Genomic DNA, 21,185 nt, shown 5'->3' on the forward strand with positions numbered 1-21,185 from the left:
AGAGGGTATGAAATCTGAGTTTCGAAGGCTTACAAAAGGAGTTCCCCAGGGCCCAATTTTAGGTCTCATCCTTTTTTACACTGTATATAAATGATATAGGGAAGACTGTTGACTCTGTAAATCTCCATCTGTATGCTGATGATACAATTATTTATTCTAGCGCATCTAATATTGAGAAGGCTTTTCAGGACTTACAGTTGGCCTTTGATGTTATTCAAAGGCAGCCTTTCCCAATTGAAACTTGTGCTTAATGAAAGTAAAACAAAGTTTATGGTTTTCTCTTCCCTGAAAGTAAACAGATGGAGTAACTTGCAGATTTTAACTATAAAGGACAGCAAATTGATAGGGTCACCTCCTATAAGTATCTTGGGATTTGGTTAGATGAAAAAGTAGAATTTTAAACAGCACATTGATAACTTGACCCAGAAACTGAAGTTGGAGTTGGGCTTCTATTTCAGGAACAAATATTTGTTTTTCAGGAAATATCTTGTTCAAAGCACTTATTTTTAATCAGTACTGGATGATGGTGATATTGTCTATATGCAGGCCTCAGAAAGTACCTTGAAAACTCTGGACACAGTATATTACGGTGCTTTAACATCTATTACCAACGCTAGATCACTGACCCATCACTGTGATCTGTATGCTAAGGTGCAATGGACCTGTCTCTCTACCCGGAGGCTAAAGCACTGGAACACTTTTGTGTACAAAGCATTGATGAGACAACTCCCTTTGTATCTCTGTTCTTTACTGACCAGACCAGTCATTCAATATAGTCTTCGTTCACAGTCTCTGCGGTCCTTGTCCGTTCCTCAAGGCTTAGAACTGAGATGGAGAAACAATATTTTTCCCATAATGCCCCTTCATCTTGGAACCATGCTTCATGAGATTGTAAAGTTAGGGGAGTTATAGTGTCCTTGTCTGTTTTTAAGACTCTGATCGACAACACTGCAGTTGTTTCTAATCTTCAGTTGTATCTTTAGCTTTGTGACACTTTGCCATTTGTGTGTATTCTGTATTTTTTTTCTGTAATGTTTTATGGATACGTTGCTATTTCCCTGTTTTGCCTTCTTGCCAGGTCACCCTTGCAAAATAGGTTTTTATCCTCAATGGGTTTCACCTGGTTAAATAAAGGTTACAAAAAAAAAATGCTCTTGTGGCTGAATGGAATCAAGTCCCCCTGCAGCAATGTTCCCACATCTAGTGGAAAGCCTTCCCAGAAGAGTGGAGGCTGTTATAGCAGCAATGTTCCAACATCTAGTGGAAAGCCTTCCCAGAAGAGTGGAGGCTGTTATAGCAGCAAAGGGGGGACCAACTCTATATTAATGCCCATGATTTTCGATTTAGATGTTCGATGAGCAGGTGTCCACATACTTTTGGTCAGGTAGCGTATATATACAGTACCAGTCAAAAGTTTGGACACACCTACTCATTCAAAGGTTTTTCTTTATTTTTTTTTACTATTTTCTACATTGTAGAATAACAGTGAAGACATCAAAAACTATGAAATAACACATATGGAATCATGTAGTAACCAAAAAAGTGTTAAACAGATCAAAATATATTTTAAATTTGAGATTCTTTAAAGTAGCCAGCCTTTGATTTATGACAGCTCCTCAGCCCGGAGCCTCCAGCGACGCTCCTCAGCCCGGAGTCTTCTGAAGGGGAGCTACGCCCAGAACCAGAGCCACCTCCGTAGTGGGAGGATTGGCGAAGGGGGGGTGTAGCACAGTGACCGTCGTTGACGGTGGCCACCCTCCCTTCCCTCCCTTTAGGTTTGGGGTTGTTTTTGTGAAGGTTTTGTTTTTGAGGTGCATTCGGGGTCTGCACCTTTGGGGAGAGGGGGGGGTACTGTCACATCCTGACCAGTAAAAGGGGTTATTTGTCATTGTAGTTTGGTCAGGGCGTGGCAGGGGGTGTTTGTTTTGTGTGTTTCGGTGTTTTTGGTTTAGGTTCTATGTTTTCTATGTCTATATCTAGTTTTCTATTTCTATGTTGGGTTTTTGGCAATGATCTCCAATTAGAGGCAGCTGGTTGTCGTTGTCTCTAATTGGAGGCCATATTTAGTTGTGTTTGTTTCACTTGTGTTTTGTGGGTGATTATTTTCCTGTATAGCCTGTGTTGCATTATGGAACTGTTTCGTCATGTTGTTTAAGTGTGATCTTTAAATAAATTAAGAAGATGAGCACTATACTTCCTGCGCCTTGGTCCTATCCTTACGACGCCTATGACACCCACGATCACGCATCAACACAGTTCACTTTCATAGCAGCCATGTTGCATTCATTCTAGCCTCTATGCACTCTCCTACTCTCACATTTTCCTTTCATTTGTGGACTTCAATGCACAACACATCACCTGTATGTGACCAGGTGAAAAAACCTTTCCAAGCCAAACCATATCATAACCGCTGCACACAGCCTACATCGTTGTCCCCATATTAGCTAAAGTAACGTCCTAGTCAACATAGCTAATAGAACTAATGCATTTAGTAAACCCGTTATAGTCATGCAGTAACGTTACAGTGTATAGTCAGTAAGCGGTTACACCGGCGGGCCCCGGTGGCAATAAATTAATAAAACCAAAAGCTTACCTTGACTTGGAAGAGTTCCAGTGTTGTGTTGGATAGTCATAGCCAGTTAACTAACATAGCCTGTTTGAGCCTGGTGTTTGAGTAACTAAACTAGCCAGTAGCATTTTCTAGCTAAATAAGTGAAACTGAAAGTGAAAAAAATGTGACGAAATCTCCCTCTCTTGCTTGAAATTGATTTGTTGAAAACTGGTCAACTATTGTCTTTCTCTCTCTTTGAGTCAACTACTCATCACATGTGATGCACTGCACGTATGCTTCCAGTACTAGATTCATTCTCTGATCCCTTGATTGGGTAGAAAACATGTCAGTTCATGCTGCAAGAGCTCTGATAGGTTGGAGGACGTCCTCCGGAAATTGTCATAATTACTGTGTAAGTCTATGGATGGGGGTGAAAACCATGAGCCTCCTAGGTTTTGTATTGAAGTCAATGTACCCAGAGGAGGACGGAAGCTAGCTGTCCTCCAGCTACACCATGGTGCTACCCCTACAGAGTGCTGTTGAGGCTACTGTAGACCTTCATTGCAAAACAGTGTGTTTTAATCAATTATTTATTTACATGTGAATATATTTAGTATAGTTTTTTTAATGACAACTTTTTCAATGTTTTAAAATGTTTATTTTTATGATATTCACTGAGGAGGATGGTTCTCCCATTCCTCCTCTGAGGAGCCTCCACTGGTGTAGTCAGCTTTTGATCTATAGAATATAATTATGACTCCGAGGCAGATACTGACAGACATAAATCCTGTTCTCCTTGGCGTTGATCCCTAACCAATACATTCATTAAAATTAACAATGACAAAGCTGCGGTTTCAATAGCATACAATGCAGTATGTGTGGATGGATGGATAGGGGAATTTGAATAGGTTATTGTGTGGAATTTGTATAAGAATCTGGAAAAACAAGCATAGTTCAATTTCATTACTGCCTCGTAAAAATATAAAAACGCACACACGTGCTTTTGCAGGCCATAAAGAGAGGCCTTCAGAAGAGAGAGGACTGCATCCCAAATGGTACCATATTTCCTATATAGTGCACTACTTTTGACCAGAGCTCTATGGGCCCTTGGTTAAAAATAAGTGCACTGTAAAGGGAACAGGGTGCCGTTTGGGATGCTGAACAAAGAGTTTCTCCTTGCTCTCAGAACAGTCGTCAGGCCAGCTGGGAAAAACACTGAGTAGTGTTTTATTATATTTTATTTATACAGTGTTCTGGAATGGGACAAATCTGGCTCCGCATGTATACTGCAGCACTGAACCTGACCCTGGGTCTGCTTCCCAAAATGGCACCTTATTCTCTATATAGTATACTACTTTAGACCAGGACCCATAGGGGTTGGTATTGTAACGGCTGTCTTCTGAAATGAACCAAGGCGCAGCAGGTATGTGAATACTCATGGTCATTTATTGCCAATAAAGGAGTAGAGCATTCACTTAACAACAAAAAGGGTGACAACAGTGACAGTTCTACAGGCTAATACAAGCAGTGTAAAAAACAACCACCCACCACCCCACAAGGCAAAGTAGGCACCTTATGTGTGACTCCCAATCAACCACAACCCTCTACAGCTGTGCTTGATTGGAAGTCACACGGCCAAAATCAATGAAACAATAAAAAACACACACTCCCTCCTGCCACGTCCTGACCCAACTACCCCCTCTACTGGTCAGGACGTGACAGGTATATAGTATACTACTTTAGACCAGGACCCATAGGGGTTGGTATATAGTATACTACTTTAGACCAGGGTCCATAGGGGTTGGTATATAGTATACTACTTTAGACCAGGACCCATAGGGGTTGGTATATAGTATACTACTTTAGACCAGGGCACATAGGGGTTGGTATATAGTATACTACTTTAGACCAGGACCCATAGGGGTTGGTATATAGTATACTACTTTAGACCAGGACCCATAGGGGTTGGTATATAGTATACTACTTTAGACCAGGACCCATTGGGGTTGGTATATAGTATACTACTTTAGACCAGGACCCATAGGGGTTGGTATATAGTATACTACTTTAGACCAGGACCCATAGGTGTTGGTATATAGTATACTACTTTAGACCAGGACCCATAGGGGTTGGTATATGGTATACTACTTTAGACCAGGACCCATAGGGGTTGGTATATAGTATACTACTTTAGACCAGGACCCATAGGGGTTGGTATATAGTATACTACTTTAGACCAGGACCCATAGGGGTTGGTATATAGTATACTACTTTAGACCAGGACCCATAGGGGTTGGTATATAGTATACTACTTTAGACCAGGGCCCATAGGGGTTGGTATATAGTATACTACTTTAGACCAGGACCCATAGGTGTTGGTATATAGTATACTACTTTAGACCAGGACCCATAGGTGTTGGTATATGGTATACTACTTTAGACCAGGACCCATAGGGGTTGGTATATAGTATACTACTTTAGACCAGATCCCTGAATAGGGGTTGGTATATAGTATACTACTTTAGACCAGATCCCTGAATAGGTGTTGGTATATAGTATACTACTTTAGACCAGATCCCTGAATAGGTGTTGGTATATAGTATACTACTTTAGACCAGATCCCTGAATAGGTGTTGGTATATAGTATACTACTTTAGACCAGGACCCATAGGTGTTGGTATATAGTATACTACTTTAGACCAGATCCCTGAATAGGGGTTGGTATATAGTATACTACTTTAGACCAGATCCCTGAATAGGGGTTGGTATATAGTATACTACTTTAGACCAGATCCCTGAATAGGTGTTGGTATATAGTATACTACTTTAGACCAGATCCCTGAATAGGGGTTGGTATATAGTATACTACTTTAGACCAGATCCCTGAATAGGGGTTGGTATATAGTATACTACTTTAGACCAGATCCCTGAATAGGTGTTGGTATATAGTATACTACTTTAGACCAGATCCCTGAATAGGGCTTGGTATATAGTATACTACTTTAGACCAGATCCCTGAATAGGTGTTGGTATATAGTATACTACTTTAGACCAGATCCCTGAATAGGTGTTGGTATATAGTATACTACTTTAGACCAGATCCCTGAATAGGTGTTGGTATATAGTATACTACTTTAGACCAGGACCCATAGGGGTTGGTATATAGTATACTACTTTAGACCAGGACCCATAGGGGTTGGTATATAGTATACTACTTTAGACCAGATCCCTGAATAGGGGTTGGTATATAGTATACTACTTTAGACCAGATCCCTGAATAGGGAATATGGTTATTTGGATGTAAACATGCCAACTCTTTGTACTCTATGTGAACTGTGTACTTCCGATGGAGTTATATAGAAAAATTCACACATCTGATAAAGAGGTCCCTTTAGACACAATTACTGTGATACTTCAAATGAAAGACAGTGAGTGAATCATCAGTCAGAACCTATCTGAAACCAGCTGCACAGGCTTGACAACAGACAACAGTTAGAAAGCAAAACACAACACTGTCTGCCTCCCAATAAGCTGTAAAACAGACTGTTTCTGAACAGATGAACACAAACACATCTTTGCAGCAGGAGAACGATAAGCTTGTTCAGCTCATATCAAATGAATGGTGCATTTAATGTCTACAACTGTAGACAGACTGAATCGTTCCAGAAGTAAATCGAATCATGTAAAACAGCCCCGGACCATTATTCCTCCTCCACCAAACTTTACAGTTGGCACTATGCATTGGGGTAGGTAGCGTTGTCCTGACATCCGCCTAACCCAGAAGCGTGATTCATGACTCCAGAGAACGTGTTTCCACTGCTCCAGAGTCCAATGGTGGCGAGCTTTACACCACTCCAGTCGACGCTTGGCATTGCGCATGGTGATCTTAGGCTTATGTGCGGATGCTCGGCCATAGAAACCCATTTCATGAAGCGCCCAACAAACAGTTGTTGTGCGGACGTTGGAACAAGGTAGTGAGTGTTGCAACCGAGGACAGACATTTTTTTGGCGAGCTACGCCCTTGAACAGTCCGCGGTCCCGTTCTATGAGCTTGTGTGGACTACCACTTTGCGGCTGAGCCGTTGTTGCTCCTAGACGTTTCCGCTTCACGATAACAGCACTTAGAGTTGACCAGATTAGCTCTAGCAGGGCAGAAATGTGACAAACTGACTTGTTGGAAAGGTGGCATTTTATGACAGTGACATGTTGAATGTCACTGAGCTCTTTGGCCAATGTTTGTCTATGGAGATCGCATGGCTGTGTGGTCGATTTTATACACCTGTCAGCAACGGGTGTGGCTGAAATAGCTAAATCCACAAATTTCAAATGGGTGTCCACATATTTTAGTATATGCTGTACATATATACACAGTACCAGTTAAAAGTTTGGACACACCTACTCATTCAAGGGTTTTTCTTTAAATTTACTATTTTCTACATTCTAGAATAATAGTGAAGAGATCAAAACTATTAAATAACACATATGGTATCATGTAGTAACCAAAAAAGTGTTAAACAAATGAAAATGTATTTTATATTGGAGATTCTTCAAAGTTGCCACCCTTTGCCTTGATGACAGCTTTGCACACTCTTGGTGTTCTCTCAACCAGCTTCACCTGGAATGCTTTTCCAACAGTGAAGGAGTGAAGGAGTTCCCACATATGCTGAGCACTTGTGGCTGCTTTTCCTTCACTCTGCGGTCCAACTCATCCCAAACCATCTCAATTGGGTTGAGGTCGGGTGATTGTGGAGGCCAGGCCATCTAATGCAGCACTCCATCACTCTCCTTGGTCAAATACCCCTTACACAGCCTGTTTTGGGTCATTGTCCTGTTGAAAAACAAATGATTGTCCCACTAAGCGCAAACCAGATGGGATCGGGAATTGCTGCAGAATTCTGTGGTAGCCATGCTGGTTAAGTGTGCCTTGAATTCTAAATAAATCACAAAAAGTGTCCCCAGCAAAGCACCCCCACATCTCCTCCTCCATGATTCATGGTGGGAACCACACATGTGGTGATCATCTGTTCACCTGCTCTGCATCTCACAAAGACACAGTGGTTGGTACCTTGTCACAACACAACTGATTGGCACAAACGCATTAGAAGGAAAGAAATTCCACAAATTAACTTTTAACCTGTTAATTGAAATGCATTCCAGGCATTCCAAGCAGCCAACAAGTGCTCAGCATATGTGGGAACTCCTTCAAGACTGTTGGAAAAGCATTCCAGGTGAAGCTGGTTGAGAGAATGCCTTGTTACCCCTCTGCTGGGTCACAAGGAACCGGATGCATCTGGGAAAGGGAAAGAGAGCCTGTGACGCTACTTGGACGACATGGTTCCCGTTATGTCTGGCAAAAACCAAACACTGCATTCTACAGTAAGAACCTCATACCAAAGGTCAGGCATGGTGGTGGTCGTGTGATGGTTTGCTGCCTCATGTCTTAACATTGAAGGAACCATGAATTGTGCTCTATATCAGAGAATTCTACAGGAGAATGTCAGGCCATCTGTCCGTAGGGGCATCGGGTGTTGTATAACTTTGTTTATTAAAACAATTAGTATCCATTTTTATTGTTATTTGTTTACTCGGGTTCCCTTTATCTAGGTTTTGGTTGAAAATCTGATTACATTTAGTGAGAAAAATAGGCAAAAATAGAGAAAATCAGAAAGTGGGCAAATACTTTTTCACGGCACTGTAGGAGATTTGCTGGTGGGAATAATAACACTGTTATTGATTCTGGACTGTATAGCTGTGTCTCATTGGAAGACCTGTACATGCATTCGGCTGCTCTGCTAATCAATTAAGTTTGAATGGGAGATTGAATGTGAGATGGGAAAAAGCGTTCTGCTTTGGCTGTAACAAAACATCCCTGAAACGTCTCTGTGATGTTGTGAAGAAGCCAGATTAAAAAGGCTTTTCAAAGCACAGCCGATGCTCGGTCGGTGGGTCTGAATCTCATATAAAAGAGAGATTTGTGACATTACTTTAAGGAGGTGAGTTGTAATTTAATTGTGTGGTGGAGAGGGGGACAGATGAGGCTATTTTGGGATGGAGGTGGAGGTTGAATTCCAGACGTCCTCTCCTCTCCTCTCCTCTCCTCTCCTCTCCTCTCCTCTCCTCTCCTCTCCTCTCCTCTCTCCTCTCTCCTCTCTCCTCTCTCCTCTCCTCTCCTCTCCATCTTTAAATGAAATTATGGTCAGAAAGACAAATTAAACTCCATCTTTCATCGAATCAGATGGGTTATTCATGATTATTTCATTGGCAAAGTGGGCAAACTTAGGCAGGAAATGCCAACAACGAACAGTGAGCAATTGTATTCATGCATAAAAAAAAAATAAAAAAAATGAAAGAAAAGCATTGCAAGTTTGAATTTTGTAAAGTTAGTGTGGGAGAGGTTTAAAAATATTTTTTATCGATCAATAATGACAAACCTCCTGGCATTGACAACTTAGATGGAAAGCTACTGAGGATGGTAGTTGACTCTATAGCCACTCCCTTCTATCATATTTTTTTGTATCTGTCCTCAGGCCTGGAGGGAAGCCAAAGTAATTCCGCTACCCAAGAGTGGTAAAGCGGCCTTTACTGGTTCTAACAGCAGACCTATCAGCTTGCTGCCAGCTCTTAGCAAACTGTTTGAAAAAATTGTTTGAGCAAATATAATGCTATTTCTTTGTAAACAAATTAACAACAGACTTTCAGCATGCTTATAGAGAAGGGCACTCAACATGTACTGCACTGACACAAATGACTGATGATTGGTTGAAAGAAATTGATAATAAGAAGATTGTGGGAGCTGTACTGTTAGATTTCAGTGCAGCCTTTGATATTATTGACCATAACCTGTTGTTGAATAAACATATGTGTTATGTATTTTCAACCTCTGCCATATTGTGGATTCAGAGCGATCTAGCTAATAGAACTCAAAGGGTTTTCTTTAATGGAAGCTTCTTTAATGTCAAACATGTAAAGTGTGGTGTACCACAGGGCAGCTCTCTAGGCCCTCTACTCTTTTCTGTTTTTACCAATGACCTGCCACTGGCATTAAAGAAAGCCTGTGTGTCCATGTATGCTGATGATTCAACGCATCAGCAACCACAGCTAATGAAGTCACTGAAACCCTTAACAAAGAGTTGCAGTCAGTTTTAGAACAGGTGGCCAGTAATAAACTGGTCCTGAACATCTCTAAAACTAAAACTAACTATTTGTATTTGGTACAAATCATTCCTTAAGCTCTAGACCTCAGTTGAATCTGGTAATGAATGGTGTGGCTGTTGAACAAATTGAGGAAACTAAATTACTTGCCGTTACTTTAGATTGTAAACTGTCATGGTCAAAACATATAGATTAAATGGTTGTAAAGATGGGGAGAGGTCTGTCCATAATAAAGAGATGCTCTGCTTTTTTGACACCACACTACAAAAAGCAAGTTCTGCAGGCTCTAGTTTAGTCTAATCTTGATTATTGTTCCAGACGTGTAGTCCAGTGCTGCAAGGAAAGACCTAGTTAAGCTGCAGCTGGTCCAGAACAGAGCGGCACGTTTTGCTCTTAATTGTAATCAGAGGGTTGATATTAATACTATGCATGCCAGTCTCTCTTGGCAAAAGTTGAGGAGAGACTGACTGCATCACTTCTTGTTTTTATAAGAAACATTAATATGTTGAAATGGTTTGCATAGTCAACTTACACACAGCTCTGACACACACACTTGTCCCATCAAGGGTCTTTTCACAGTCCCTAAATCAGAACAAATTCAAAAAAGCGTACAGTATTATATAGAGCCCTAATTGCATGGAACTTCCTTCCATCTCATATTGCTCAAATATACAGCAAACCTGGTTTAAAAAAACAGATAAAGCAACACCTTACGGCACAACACCTGTCCCCTATTTGATCTAGATAGTTTGTGTGTCTGTATTGATATGTAGGCTACATGTGCCTTTTTAAAAATATATGTAGTTCTGTCCTTGAGCTGTTCTTGTCTATTGATGTTCTGTATTATGTCATTCTGTATTATGTTTCGTGTTTTGTGTGGACCCCAGGAAGAGTAGCTGCTCCTCTCCTCTCCTCTCCTCTCCTCTCCTCTCCTCTCCTCTCCTCTCCTCTCCTCTCCTCTCCTCTCTCTGAGCTATAACTGCAGAATGGCATCACTCAGGTCCCAGAAGGAGTACTCTGGCTACAGGACTGATTGGAACACTAAGCAGGAGATACCAAGATAATGCAACTGTAATTCTGAGATAACAACCACCATTAATCTTCCTGAGGTCAGGGAGTTAACACTGTTAGCGATTTTGCTAATAGATATAGTATGTTCTTTACAGTAGCCTTAAAGGAGTGTGCCTGAAGTGCTTCATCCTCTCATTTTCAGTAAGTTTCAGGAGTTCAACAGTTCAAGGCGTGTGGGGTTGAGAGGTAAAGCATTATCGTGTGTGGTTGCGAGGTAAAGCATTATCATGTGTGGTTGAGAGGGAAAGCATTATCGTGTGTTGTTGATATGAAAAGCATTATCGTGTGTGGTTGAGATGTAATCTTGGACACCGAGCACATCTGTCCACAAGTGAAATAGTGAAAGAGCTTGACATAGACATTGAGAAATTAATAGATGAGTCTCCTTCAGCTCTTTCACTTCTGTTGATCCTGCTAGCCTTTCTCTTCTTGATCCTGCTAGCCTATCTATTGTTGATCCTGCTAGCCTATCTATTGTTGATCCTGCTAGCCTATCTATTGTTGATCCTGCTAGCCTTTCTCTTGTTGATCCTGCTAGCCTTTCTATTGTTGATCCTGCTAGCCTTTCTATTGTTGATCCTGCTAGCCTTTCTATTGTTGATCCTGCTAGCCTTTCTATTGTTGATCATGCTAGCCTTTCTATTGTTGATCATGCTAGCCTTTCTATTGTTGATCCTGCTAGCCTTTCTCTTGTTGATCATGCTAGCCTTTCTATTGTTAATCATGCTAGCCTCTCTTGTTGATCCTGCTAGCCTATCTATTGTTGATCCTGCTAGCCTTTCTCTTGTTGATCCTGCTAGCCTATCTATTGTTGATCCTGCTAGCCTTTCTCTTGTTGATCCTGCTAGCCTATCTATTGTTGATCCTGCTAGCCTATCTATTGTTGATCCTGCTAGCCTATCTATTGTTGATCCTGCTAGCCTATCTATTGTTGATCCTGCTAGCCTATCTATTGTTGATCCTGCTAGCCTATCTATTGTTGATCCTGCTAGCCTATCTATTGTTGATCCTGCTAGCCTATCTATTGTTGATCCTGCTAGCCTTTCTCTTGTTGATCCTGCTAGCCTTTCTCTTGTTGATCCTGCTAGCCTATCTATTGTTGATCCTGCTAGCCTTTCTCTTGTTGATCCTGCTAGCCTATCTATTGTTGACCATGCTAGCCTATCTATTGTTGATCCTGCTAGCCTATCTATTGTTGATCATGCTAGCTTATCTATTGTTGATCATGCTAGCCTATCTCTTGTTGATCCTGCTAGCCATATTGATGATTCACTGTACAGAACCTGATAGACTACCACACCATCACTACTTAAACCACACCATCACCAAATAAACCACACCATCACTACTTAAACCACACCATCACTACTTAAACCACACCTTCACTACATAAACCACACCATCACTACTTAAACCACAACATCACCAAATAAACCACACCATCACTACTTAAACCACACCATCACTAAATAAACCACACCATCACTACTTAAACCACACCATCACCAATTAAACCACACCATCACTCCTTAAACCACACCATCACTACATAAACCACACCATCACCAATTAAACCACACCATCACTACTTAAACCACACCATCACCAATTAAACCACACCATCACTACTTAAACCACACCATCACTACATAAACCACACCATCACCAATTAAACCACACCATCACTACTTAAACCACACCATCACTACTTAAACCACACCATCACTACTTAAACCACACCATCACTACATAAACCACACCATCACCAATTAAACCACACCATCACTACTTAAACCACACCATCACTACATAAACCACACCATCACTACTTAAACCACACCATCACTACTTAAACCACACCATCACTACATAAACCACACCATCACCAATTAAACCACACCATCACTACTTAAACCACACCATCACTACTTAAACCACACCATCACTACTTAAACCACACCATCACTACATAAACCACACCATCACCAATTAAACCACACCATCACTACTTAAACCACACCATCACTACTTAAACCACACCATCACTACTTAAACCACACCATCACTACTTAAACCACACCATCACCAATTAAACCACACCATCACTACTTAAACCACACCATCACTACATAAACCACACCATCACTACTTAAACCACACCATCACCAATTAAACCACACCATCACCAATTAAACCACACCATCACTTTAATCATGAAATAAAGCATGCCACGAAAACGCAACACCATGCTTTAGGAATTACCATGATTGGCTATAGAGTAGTTCTCTTTCACGTTCATTCACCATGTCCATCTGTGCTGACTGAGAGTACAGACAGCTATTGAAGCCTCAGTCGATTGGTCATGGCCCCACCGTTTTCAGACGCAGCCATCGGCGTAGCCCAGGACCCAATTTGAAGTGTTTTAGAGTGTGTGTCAGAATCCTGATTACCCACCCCGGGTTGAGATAGGTTGCTTAATTTTACAGCAGCCTGCAGCAATGTGTGAAGAGAGAGAACGAGTGAGAGAGAGAGCGAGAGAGCGAGAGAGAGAGAGAGAGCGAGAGAGCGAGATGGAAACTATGCATTTCTTACGTTGTTACCCCAGGAAATATTAGGTTTTATTACATACAGTCGGGAGGAACTATTGGATATAACAGCAACGTCTATTTTACCAACATTACGACCAGGAATACGACTTTCCCGAAGCAGATCCTCTGTTTGGTCCACCACCCAGGACAATGGATCGGATCCCAGCCGGCGACCCAAAACAACGACGCCGTAGAAGGGGCAGACGGAGCGGTCTTCTGGTCAGTCTCCGTAGACGGGCACATCGTGCACCGCTCCCGAGCAAACTACTCGCCAATGTCCAGTCTCTTGACAACAAGGTAGACGAAATCCGAGCAAGGGTTGCCTTCCAGAGAGACATCAGAGATTGTAACGTTCTTTGTTTCGCAGAAACATGGCTCACTCGGGATACGTCAGAGTCGGTACAGCCACCTGGCTTCTTCACGCATCGCGCCGACAGAAACAAACATCTCTCTGGTAAGAAGAAGGGTGGGGGTGTATGCCTTATCATTAACGAGACGTGGTGTGATCATAACAACATAAAGGAACTCAAGTCCTTTTGTTCACCTGACCTAGAATTCCTTACAATCAAATGCCGACCGCATTATCTACCAAGAGAATTCTCTTTGATCATAATCAGTCGTGTATATCCCCCCCAAGCAGACATATCGACGGCCCTGAAATAACTTCATTTGACTCTATGTAAACTGGAAACCACATATCCTGAGGCTGCATTTATTGTAGCTGGGGATTTTAACAAGGCTAATCTGAAAACAAGGCTCCCTAAATTTTATCAGCATATCGAATACGTGACCCGGGCTGGCAAAACCCTGGATCATTGTTATTCTAACTTCCGCTACGCATATAAAGCCCTCCCCCGCCCTCCTTTTGGAAAATCTGACCACGACTCCATTTTGTTGCTCCCAGCCTATAGACAGAAACTAAAAGAGGAAGTGCCCGTGCTCAGGTCTGTTCAACGCTGGTCCGAACAATCGGATTCCACGCTTCAAGATTGCTTCGATCACATGGACTGGGATATGTTCTACATAGCGTCAGACAATAACATTGATTAATACGCTGATTCGGTGAGCGAGTTTATTAGCAATTGCATCGGTGATGTTGTACCTACAGCGTCTATTAAAACATTCCCCAACCAGAAACCGTGGATTGATGGCAGCATTCGTGCAAAACTGAAAGCGTGAACCACTGCTTATAATCAGGGCAAGGTGACCGGAAACATGACCGAATACAAACAGTGTAGGTGTTCCCTCCGCAAGGCAATCAAACAAGCTAAGCGTCAGTATAGAGACAAAGTAGAGTCGCAATTCAACGGCACAGACACAAGGGGTATTTGGCAGGGTCTACAGTCTATCACGGACTACAAAAGGAAAACCAGCCCCGCCGCGGACGACAATGTCTTGCTTCCAGACAAACTAAACAACTTCTTTGCTCTCTTTGAGGACAAAACAGTGCCACTGATACGGCCCGCTACCAAAACCTGCGGGCTCTCCTTCACTGCAGCCAACGTGAGTAAAACTTTAAACGTGTTAACCCTCGCAAGGCTGCCGGCATCCCCAGCCGCGTCCTCAGAGCATGTGCAGACCAGCTGGCTGGTGTGTTTACGGACATATTCAATCAATCCTTATCCCAGTCTGCTGTTCCCACATGCTTCAAGATGGCCACCATTGTTCCTGTTCCCAAGAAAGCGAAGGTAACTGAACTAAATGAATATCGCCCCGTAGCACTCACTTCCGTCATCATGAAGTGCTTTGAGAGACTAGTCAAGGACCATATCACCTCCACCCTACCTGACACCCTAGACCCACTCCAATTTGCTTACCGCCCCAATAGGTCCACAGAAAACGCAATCGCAATCACACTGCACACTGCCCTAACCCATCTGGACAAGAGGAATACCTATGTAAGAATGGTGTTCATCGACTACAGCTCAGCATTTAACACCATAGGACCCTCCAAACTCGCCATTAAGCTCGAGACCCTGGGTCACGACCCCGACCTGTGCAACTGGGTCCTGGACTTCCTGACGGGCCGCCCCCAGGTGGTGAGGGTAGGTAACAACATCTCCACCACACTGATCCTCAACACTGGGGCCCCACAAGGGTGCGTTCTCAGCCCTCTCCTGTACTCCCTATTCACCCATGACTGCGTGGCCATGCACGCCTCCAACTCAATTATCAAATTTGCAGACGACACTACAGTGGTAGGCTTCATTACCAACAACGACGAGACGACCTACAGGGAGGAGAGTTTTAAGTTCCTCGGCGTACACATCATGGACAAACTGAAATGGTTCACCCACACAAACAGCGTGGTGAAGAAGGCGCAGCAGCGCCTCTTCAACCTCAGGAGGCTGAAGAAATTTGGCTTGTCACCAAAAACACTCACAAACTTTTACAGATGCACAATCGAGAGCATCCTGTCGGGCTGTATCACCGCCTGGTACGGCAACTGCTCCGCCCGCAACCATAAGGCTCTCCAGAGGGCAGTGAGGTCTGCACAACGCATCACCGGGGCAAACTTCCTGCCCTCCAGGACACCTACACCACCCGATGTCACAGGAAGGCTAACAAGATCATCAAGAACAACAACCACCCGAGCCACTGCCTGTTCACCCCGCTATCATCCAGAAGGCGAGGTCAGTACAGGTGCATCGAAGCGGGGACTGAGAGACTGAAAAACAGCTTCTATCTCAAGGCCATCAGACTGTTAAACAGCCATCACTAACATTGAGTGGCTGCTGCCAACATACCGACTCATCGCTAGCCACTTTAATAATGAAAAAATTTATGTAATAAATGTATCACTAGCCACTTTAAACAATGCCACTTTATATGCTGTTTACATACCCTACATTACTCATCTCATATGTATATACTGTACTCTATACCATCTACTGCATCTTGCCATCTTGATGTAATAAATGTATCACTAGTCACTTTAAACAATGCCACTTTATATAATGTTTACATACCCTACATTACTCATCTCATATGTATATACTGTACTCTTGTCAATGGTGGGTGTAGCTGATGCATGGAAGTCAGGCGCAGGAGAGCAGAGATGAGTGGACAAAGCACTTCACTGAGGCAATTATAGAACAGAACGCAACCGAGTCACAAAAACAAATGCCCAAAGAACAAGTGAGGCAGCACAAAAAACCACAAACAAAGTACAAAGTACCGGCTGCCACAAAGCACGGGTATAAAACAAAACCCGGCGAGAACCAGCCGGAAGCGTGCCAACCTGACAATAAACAATACCCCACACAGACATGGAGGGAACAGAGGGCTAAATACACATAGTAATTATGAGGAGATGTAAACCAGGTGTGCAGGAAGACAAGACAAAACAAATGGAAAATGAAAGGTGGAGCGGCGATGGCTAGAAGACCGGTGTAGTCGACCGCCGAACGCCGCCCGAACAAGGAGAGGGACCGACTTCGGCGGAAGTCGTGACAACTCTATACCATCTGATGCATCTTGCCTATGTCGTTCGGCCATCGCTCATTCATATATTTTTATGTACATATTCTAATTGATTCATTTACACTTGTGTGTACAAGGTAGTTGTTGTGAAATTGATAGGTTAGATTACTTGGTAGATATTACTGCATGGTTGGAACTAGAAGCACAAGCATTTCGCTACACTCGTATTAACATCTGCTAACCATGTGTATGTGACAAATAAATTTGATTTTGATTTGATTTGAGAGAGATAGAGAGGGGGGGAGAGAGAGGTGTAGTGACAAAGAGATCGGGGTAGAGAAAGAGAGATGGGAAGAAAGAGAGAGACGGAGAGAGAGAGACTCGGACTCTATCAATAATGCTGGGAGAATATAAACTGTGGTAGAGAGAGGGATAGAGACAGTGGGGGCCCCTGGGAGCGGTTTGGAGAGCAGTCCTGAAGGCTACAGGCACTTAACCAGCCTCTCCAGGCCCTACTGTAATATAGACCTGGCTTCAAATACTATTTGAAATCTTTCAAATACTTTAAGCCTTTGCTCTAGCCTGCCTGGTGTGCCAGATGGGTTGGGTTTGCAGTTTCTTTTTTAAATTGTGTCAGCCAAGGTCAATCAAGCCCCACTAGAGAGAGAGAGAGAGAAAGAGAGAGAGAGAGAGAGAGAGAGAAGAGTGCAGGAAAAATAGCAGGGTAGTCCTCTGCAATAAGTGGGGCTTCCTGTCTTTTTTATGTCTGGAGGCAGAAAGCTTCCTGAGGTGTCTGGGCCATGTGGGATAGAACGTGACTGGTCTCAGGTAAAACACTTCTGCTCTGTTAATAATGTGTCAATAACAGTGTGTCCTACACACTGTTAAAGAGGCACTGGTAATTAACTGTAAATTACAATGATGTTAAAGAGGCACTGGTAATTAACTGTAAATTACAATGATGTTAAAGAGGCACTGGTAATTACTGTAATTTACAATGCTGTTAAAGAGGCACTGGTAATTACTGTAATTTACAATGATCTTAAAGAGGCACTGGTAATTACTGTAATTTCCAATGATTTTAAAGAGGCACTGGTAATTACTGTAATTTACAATGATGTTAAAGAGGCACTGGTAATTAACTGTAAATTACAATGATGTTAAAGAAGCACTGGTAATTAACTGTAATTTACAATGATGTTAAAGAGGCACTGGTAATTAACTGTAAATTACAATGATGTTAAAGAGGCACTGGTAATTAACTGTAATTTACAATGATATTGCTATTCATTTGATTTGATTTGTATTATAGGGGTCAGGGTTACTTTGGTTGGAGGGTTAGTGTTAGGGGTCAAGGGTCAGGGTTACCTTGGTTGGAGGGTTAGTGTTAGGGGTCAGGGTTACCTTGGTTGGAGGGTTAGTGTTGGGGGTCAAGGGTCAGGGTTACCTTGGTTGGAGGGTTAGCGTTGGGGGTCAGGGTTACCTTGGTTGGAGGGTTAGTGTTAGGGGTCAAAGGTCAGGGTTACCTTGGTTGGAGGGTTAGTGTTGGGGGTCAGGGTTACCTTGGTTGGAGGGTTAGTGTTGGGGGTCAAGGGTCAGGGTTACCTTGGTTGGAGGGTTAGCGTTGGGGGTCAGGGTTACCTTGGTTGGAGGGTTAGTGTTAGGGGTCAAAGGTCAGGGTTACCTTTGTTGGAGGGTTAGTGTTGGGGGTCAGGGTTACCTTGGTCGGAGGGTTAGTGTTGGGGGTCAGGGTTACCTTGGTTGGAGGGTTAGTGTTGGGGGTCAAGGGTCAGGGATACCTTGGTTGGAGGGTTAGTGTTGGGGGTCAAGGGTCAGGGTTACCTTGGTTGGAGGGTTAGTGTTAGGGGTCAAGGGTCAGGGTTACCTTGGTTGGAGGGTTAGTGATAGGGGTCAGGGTTACCTTGGTTGGAGGGTTAGTGTTAGGGGTCAAGGGTCAGGGTTACCTTAGTTGGAGGGTTAGTGTTGGGGGTCAGGGTTACTTTGGTTGGAGGTTTAGTGTTGGGGGTCAAGGGTCAGGGTTACCTTGGTTGGAGGGTTAGTGTTGGGGGTCAAGGGTCAGGGTTACCTTGGTTGGAGGGTTAGTGTTAGGGGTCAAGGGTCGGGGTTACCTTGGTTGGAAGGTTAGTGATAGGGGTCAGGGTTACCTTGGTTGGAGGGTTAGTGATAGGGGTCAGGGTTACCTTGGTTGGAGGGTTAGTGTTGGGGGTCAGGGTTACCTTGGTTGGAGCTGTTGGAAGGGAAGCGATCAGACTTCTTGAGGGTTCTGAAGTGAACCCTCTTGCTGGCCTGACTCTCTCCGTACAGACCAATGGACTGGACCTGGATAATATAGTCTGTCTCCTGGTCCAGATCCCACAGAACACAGGTCCTGCTGGTGGTGTTCACCTCTCTGATGAAGCGCTGGGTGTGGCCCTCCTGCCTCTGAGATATAACACAGAGATAAAGGGTAGCAAGGTTTGAGTTGAGTTGGAAATGAACTCCCTCCCCACAGTCCTCCCTGTTCTCCCTACCTAACTCCCCACAGTCCTCCCTGTTCTCCCTACCTAACTCCCCACAGTCCTCCGTACCTAACTCCCCACAGTCATCCTGATCTAACTCCCCACAGTCCTCCCTGTTCTCCCTACCTAACTTCCCACAGTCCTCCCTGTTCTCCCTACCTAACTCCCCACAGTCCTCCCTACCTAACTCCCCACAGTCATCCTGACCTAACTCCCCACAGTCCTCCCTGTTCTCCCTACCTAACTCCCCACAGTCCTCCCTGTTCTCCCTACCTAACTCCCCACAGTCCTCCCTGTTCTCCCTACCTAACTCCCCACAGTCCTCCCTACCTAACTCCCCACAGTCATCCTGATCTAACTCCCCACAGTCCTCCCTGTTCTCCCTACCTAACTCCCCACATTCCTCCCTGTCTAATCCAACTGTCCTTCCTAACAAACTACCAACAATCCTCCCTGTTCTCCCTGTGTAACTCCCCATAGTCATCCATGTTCTATTTATCTAATTCCTCACTGTCCTCCCTGTCTAACTCCCCACAATGCTCTATATATAACTCCCCATATTACTCCCAGTTCTCCCAGTCTAACTCCCCATATTACTCCCGGTTCTCCCTGTCTAACTCCCCATGGTCCTCCTCCCTGCTCTCCCTGTCTAACTCCCCACAGTCCTCCCTGCCCTCTCTGTCTAACTCCCCACAGTCCTCCCTGCTCTCTCTGTCTAACTCCCCACAGTCCTCCCTGCCCTCTCTATCTAACTCCCCACAGTCCTCCCTGCTCTCTCTGTCTAACTCCCCACAGTCCTCCCTGTTCTCCCTGTCTAACTCCCCACGGTCCTCCTCCCTGCTCTCCCTGTCTAACTCCCCACAGTCCTCCCTGCTCTCTCTGTCTAACTCCCCACAGTCCTCCCTGTTCTCCCTGTCTAACTCCCCACAGTCCTCCCTACTCTCCCTGTCTAACTCCCCACAGTCCTCCCTGCTCTCTCTGTCTAATTCCCCACAGTCCTCCCTGCTCTCCCTGTCTAACTCCCCACAGTCCTCCCTGTTCTCCCTGTCTAACTCCCCACAGTCCTCCCTGTTCTCCCTACCTAACTCCCCACAGTCCTCCCTGCTCTCCCTGTCTAACTCCCCACGGTCCTCCCTGCTCTCCCTGTCTAACTCCCCACGGTCCTCCTCCCTGCTCTCCCTGTCTAACTATTGAGTGCCACAGACACCAACTATGATGAAAAGCCCTTGAAATAACCATTTAGAGGTTGTACAGACTGTCACTAGCGCTGGATGAATAGAAGTGCTCACACCTAAACAGGCATGAGGCTGTATATATCCTTTCCTTCAACATCAGCATGCTTAGATAGTTTCACTATTCTAACATGGGAAGTGGGAAGTGGCTCTACGACAATAGCAAAAAAGAGGATAGCGAGGACAGCCTTGTCTGGTTCTACGCTTTAACAAAAATTATTGCGATTTACTGCCTTTGGATTAACTGAGGCTGATAGGGTATGTGTCACGCCCTGATCTGTTTCACTTGTCCTTGTGCTCGTCTCCACCCCTCCAGGTGTCGCCCATCTTCTCCACTTATCCCCTGGGTATTTATACCTGTGTTTTCTGTCTGTCTGTGCCAGTTCGTCTGGTTTGTTCAAGTCAACCAACGTTTTGTATCAGCTCCTGTCTTTTCCCCAGTCTCTCTTTTTCTCGTCCTCCTGGTTTTTGACCCTTGACTGTCCTGACCCTGTACCCGCCCGCCTGAACACACTGCCTGACCCTAAGCCTGTCTGCCGTCCTGTACCTTGACCTCTACTGTGGATTATCGACCCCTGCCTGCCTTGACCTGTCGTTTGCCTGCCCCTGTTGCTTCAACAAACATTGTTACTTTTAAATCTAAACAGGC

The 21,185-nt window shown here is 44.0% G+C and overlaps 1 protein-coding gene across 1 annotated transcript in view; it reads right to left on the reverse strand.

The window, feature by feature from the left end:
* Positions 1 to 21,185, reverse strand: part of LOC115175179 (fibronectin type III domain-containing protein 4-like) — a 97,817-nt gene that overhangs the window by 16,816 nt on the left and 59,816 nt on the right. The window contains exon 3 of the mRNA XM_029734418.1: positions 19,023 to 19,227. Coding sequence (XP_029590278.1) covers positions 19,023 to 19,227 — 205 coding nt within the window. The remainder of the gene's footprint in view (positions 1 to 19,022; positions 19,228 to 21,185) is intronic.

Source organism: Salmo trutta, chromosome 35 (assembly GCF_901001165.1).
Source record: "Salmo trutta chromosome 35, fSalTru1.1, whole genome shotgun sequence".
Taxonomy (NCBI): Eukaryota; Metazoa; Chordata; class Actinopteri; order Salmoniformes; family Salmonidae; genus Salmo; species Salmo trutta.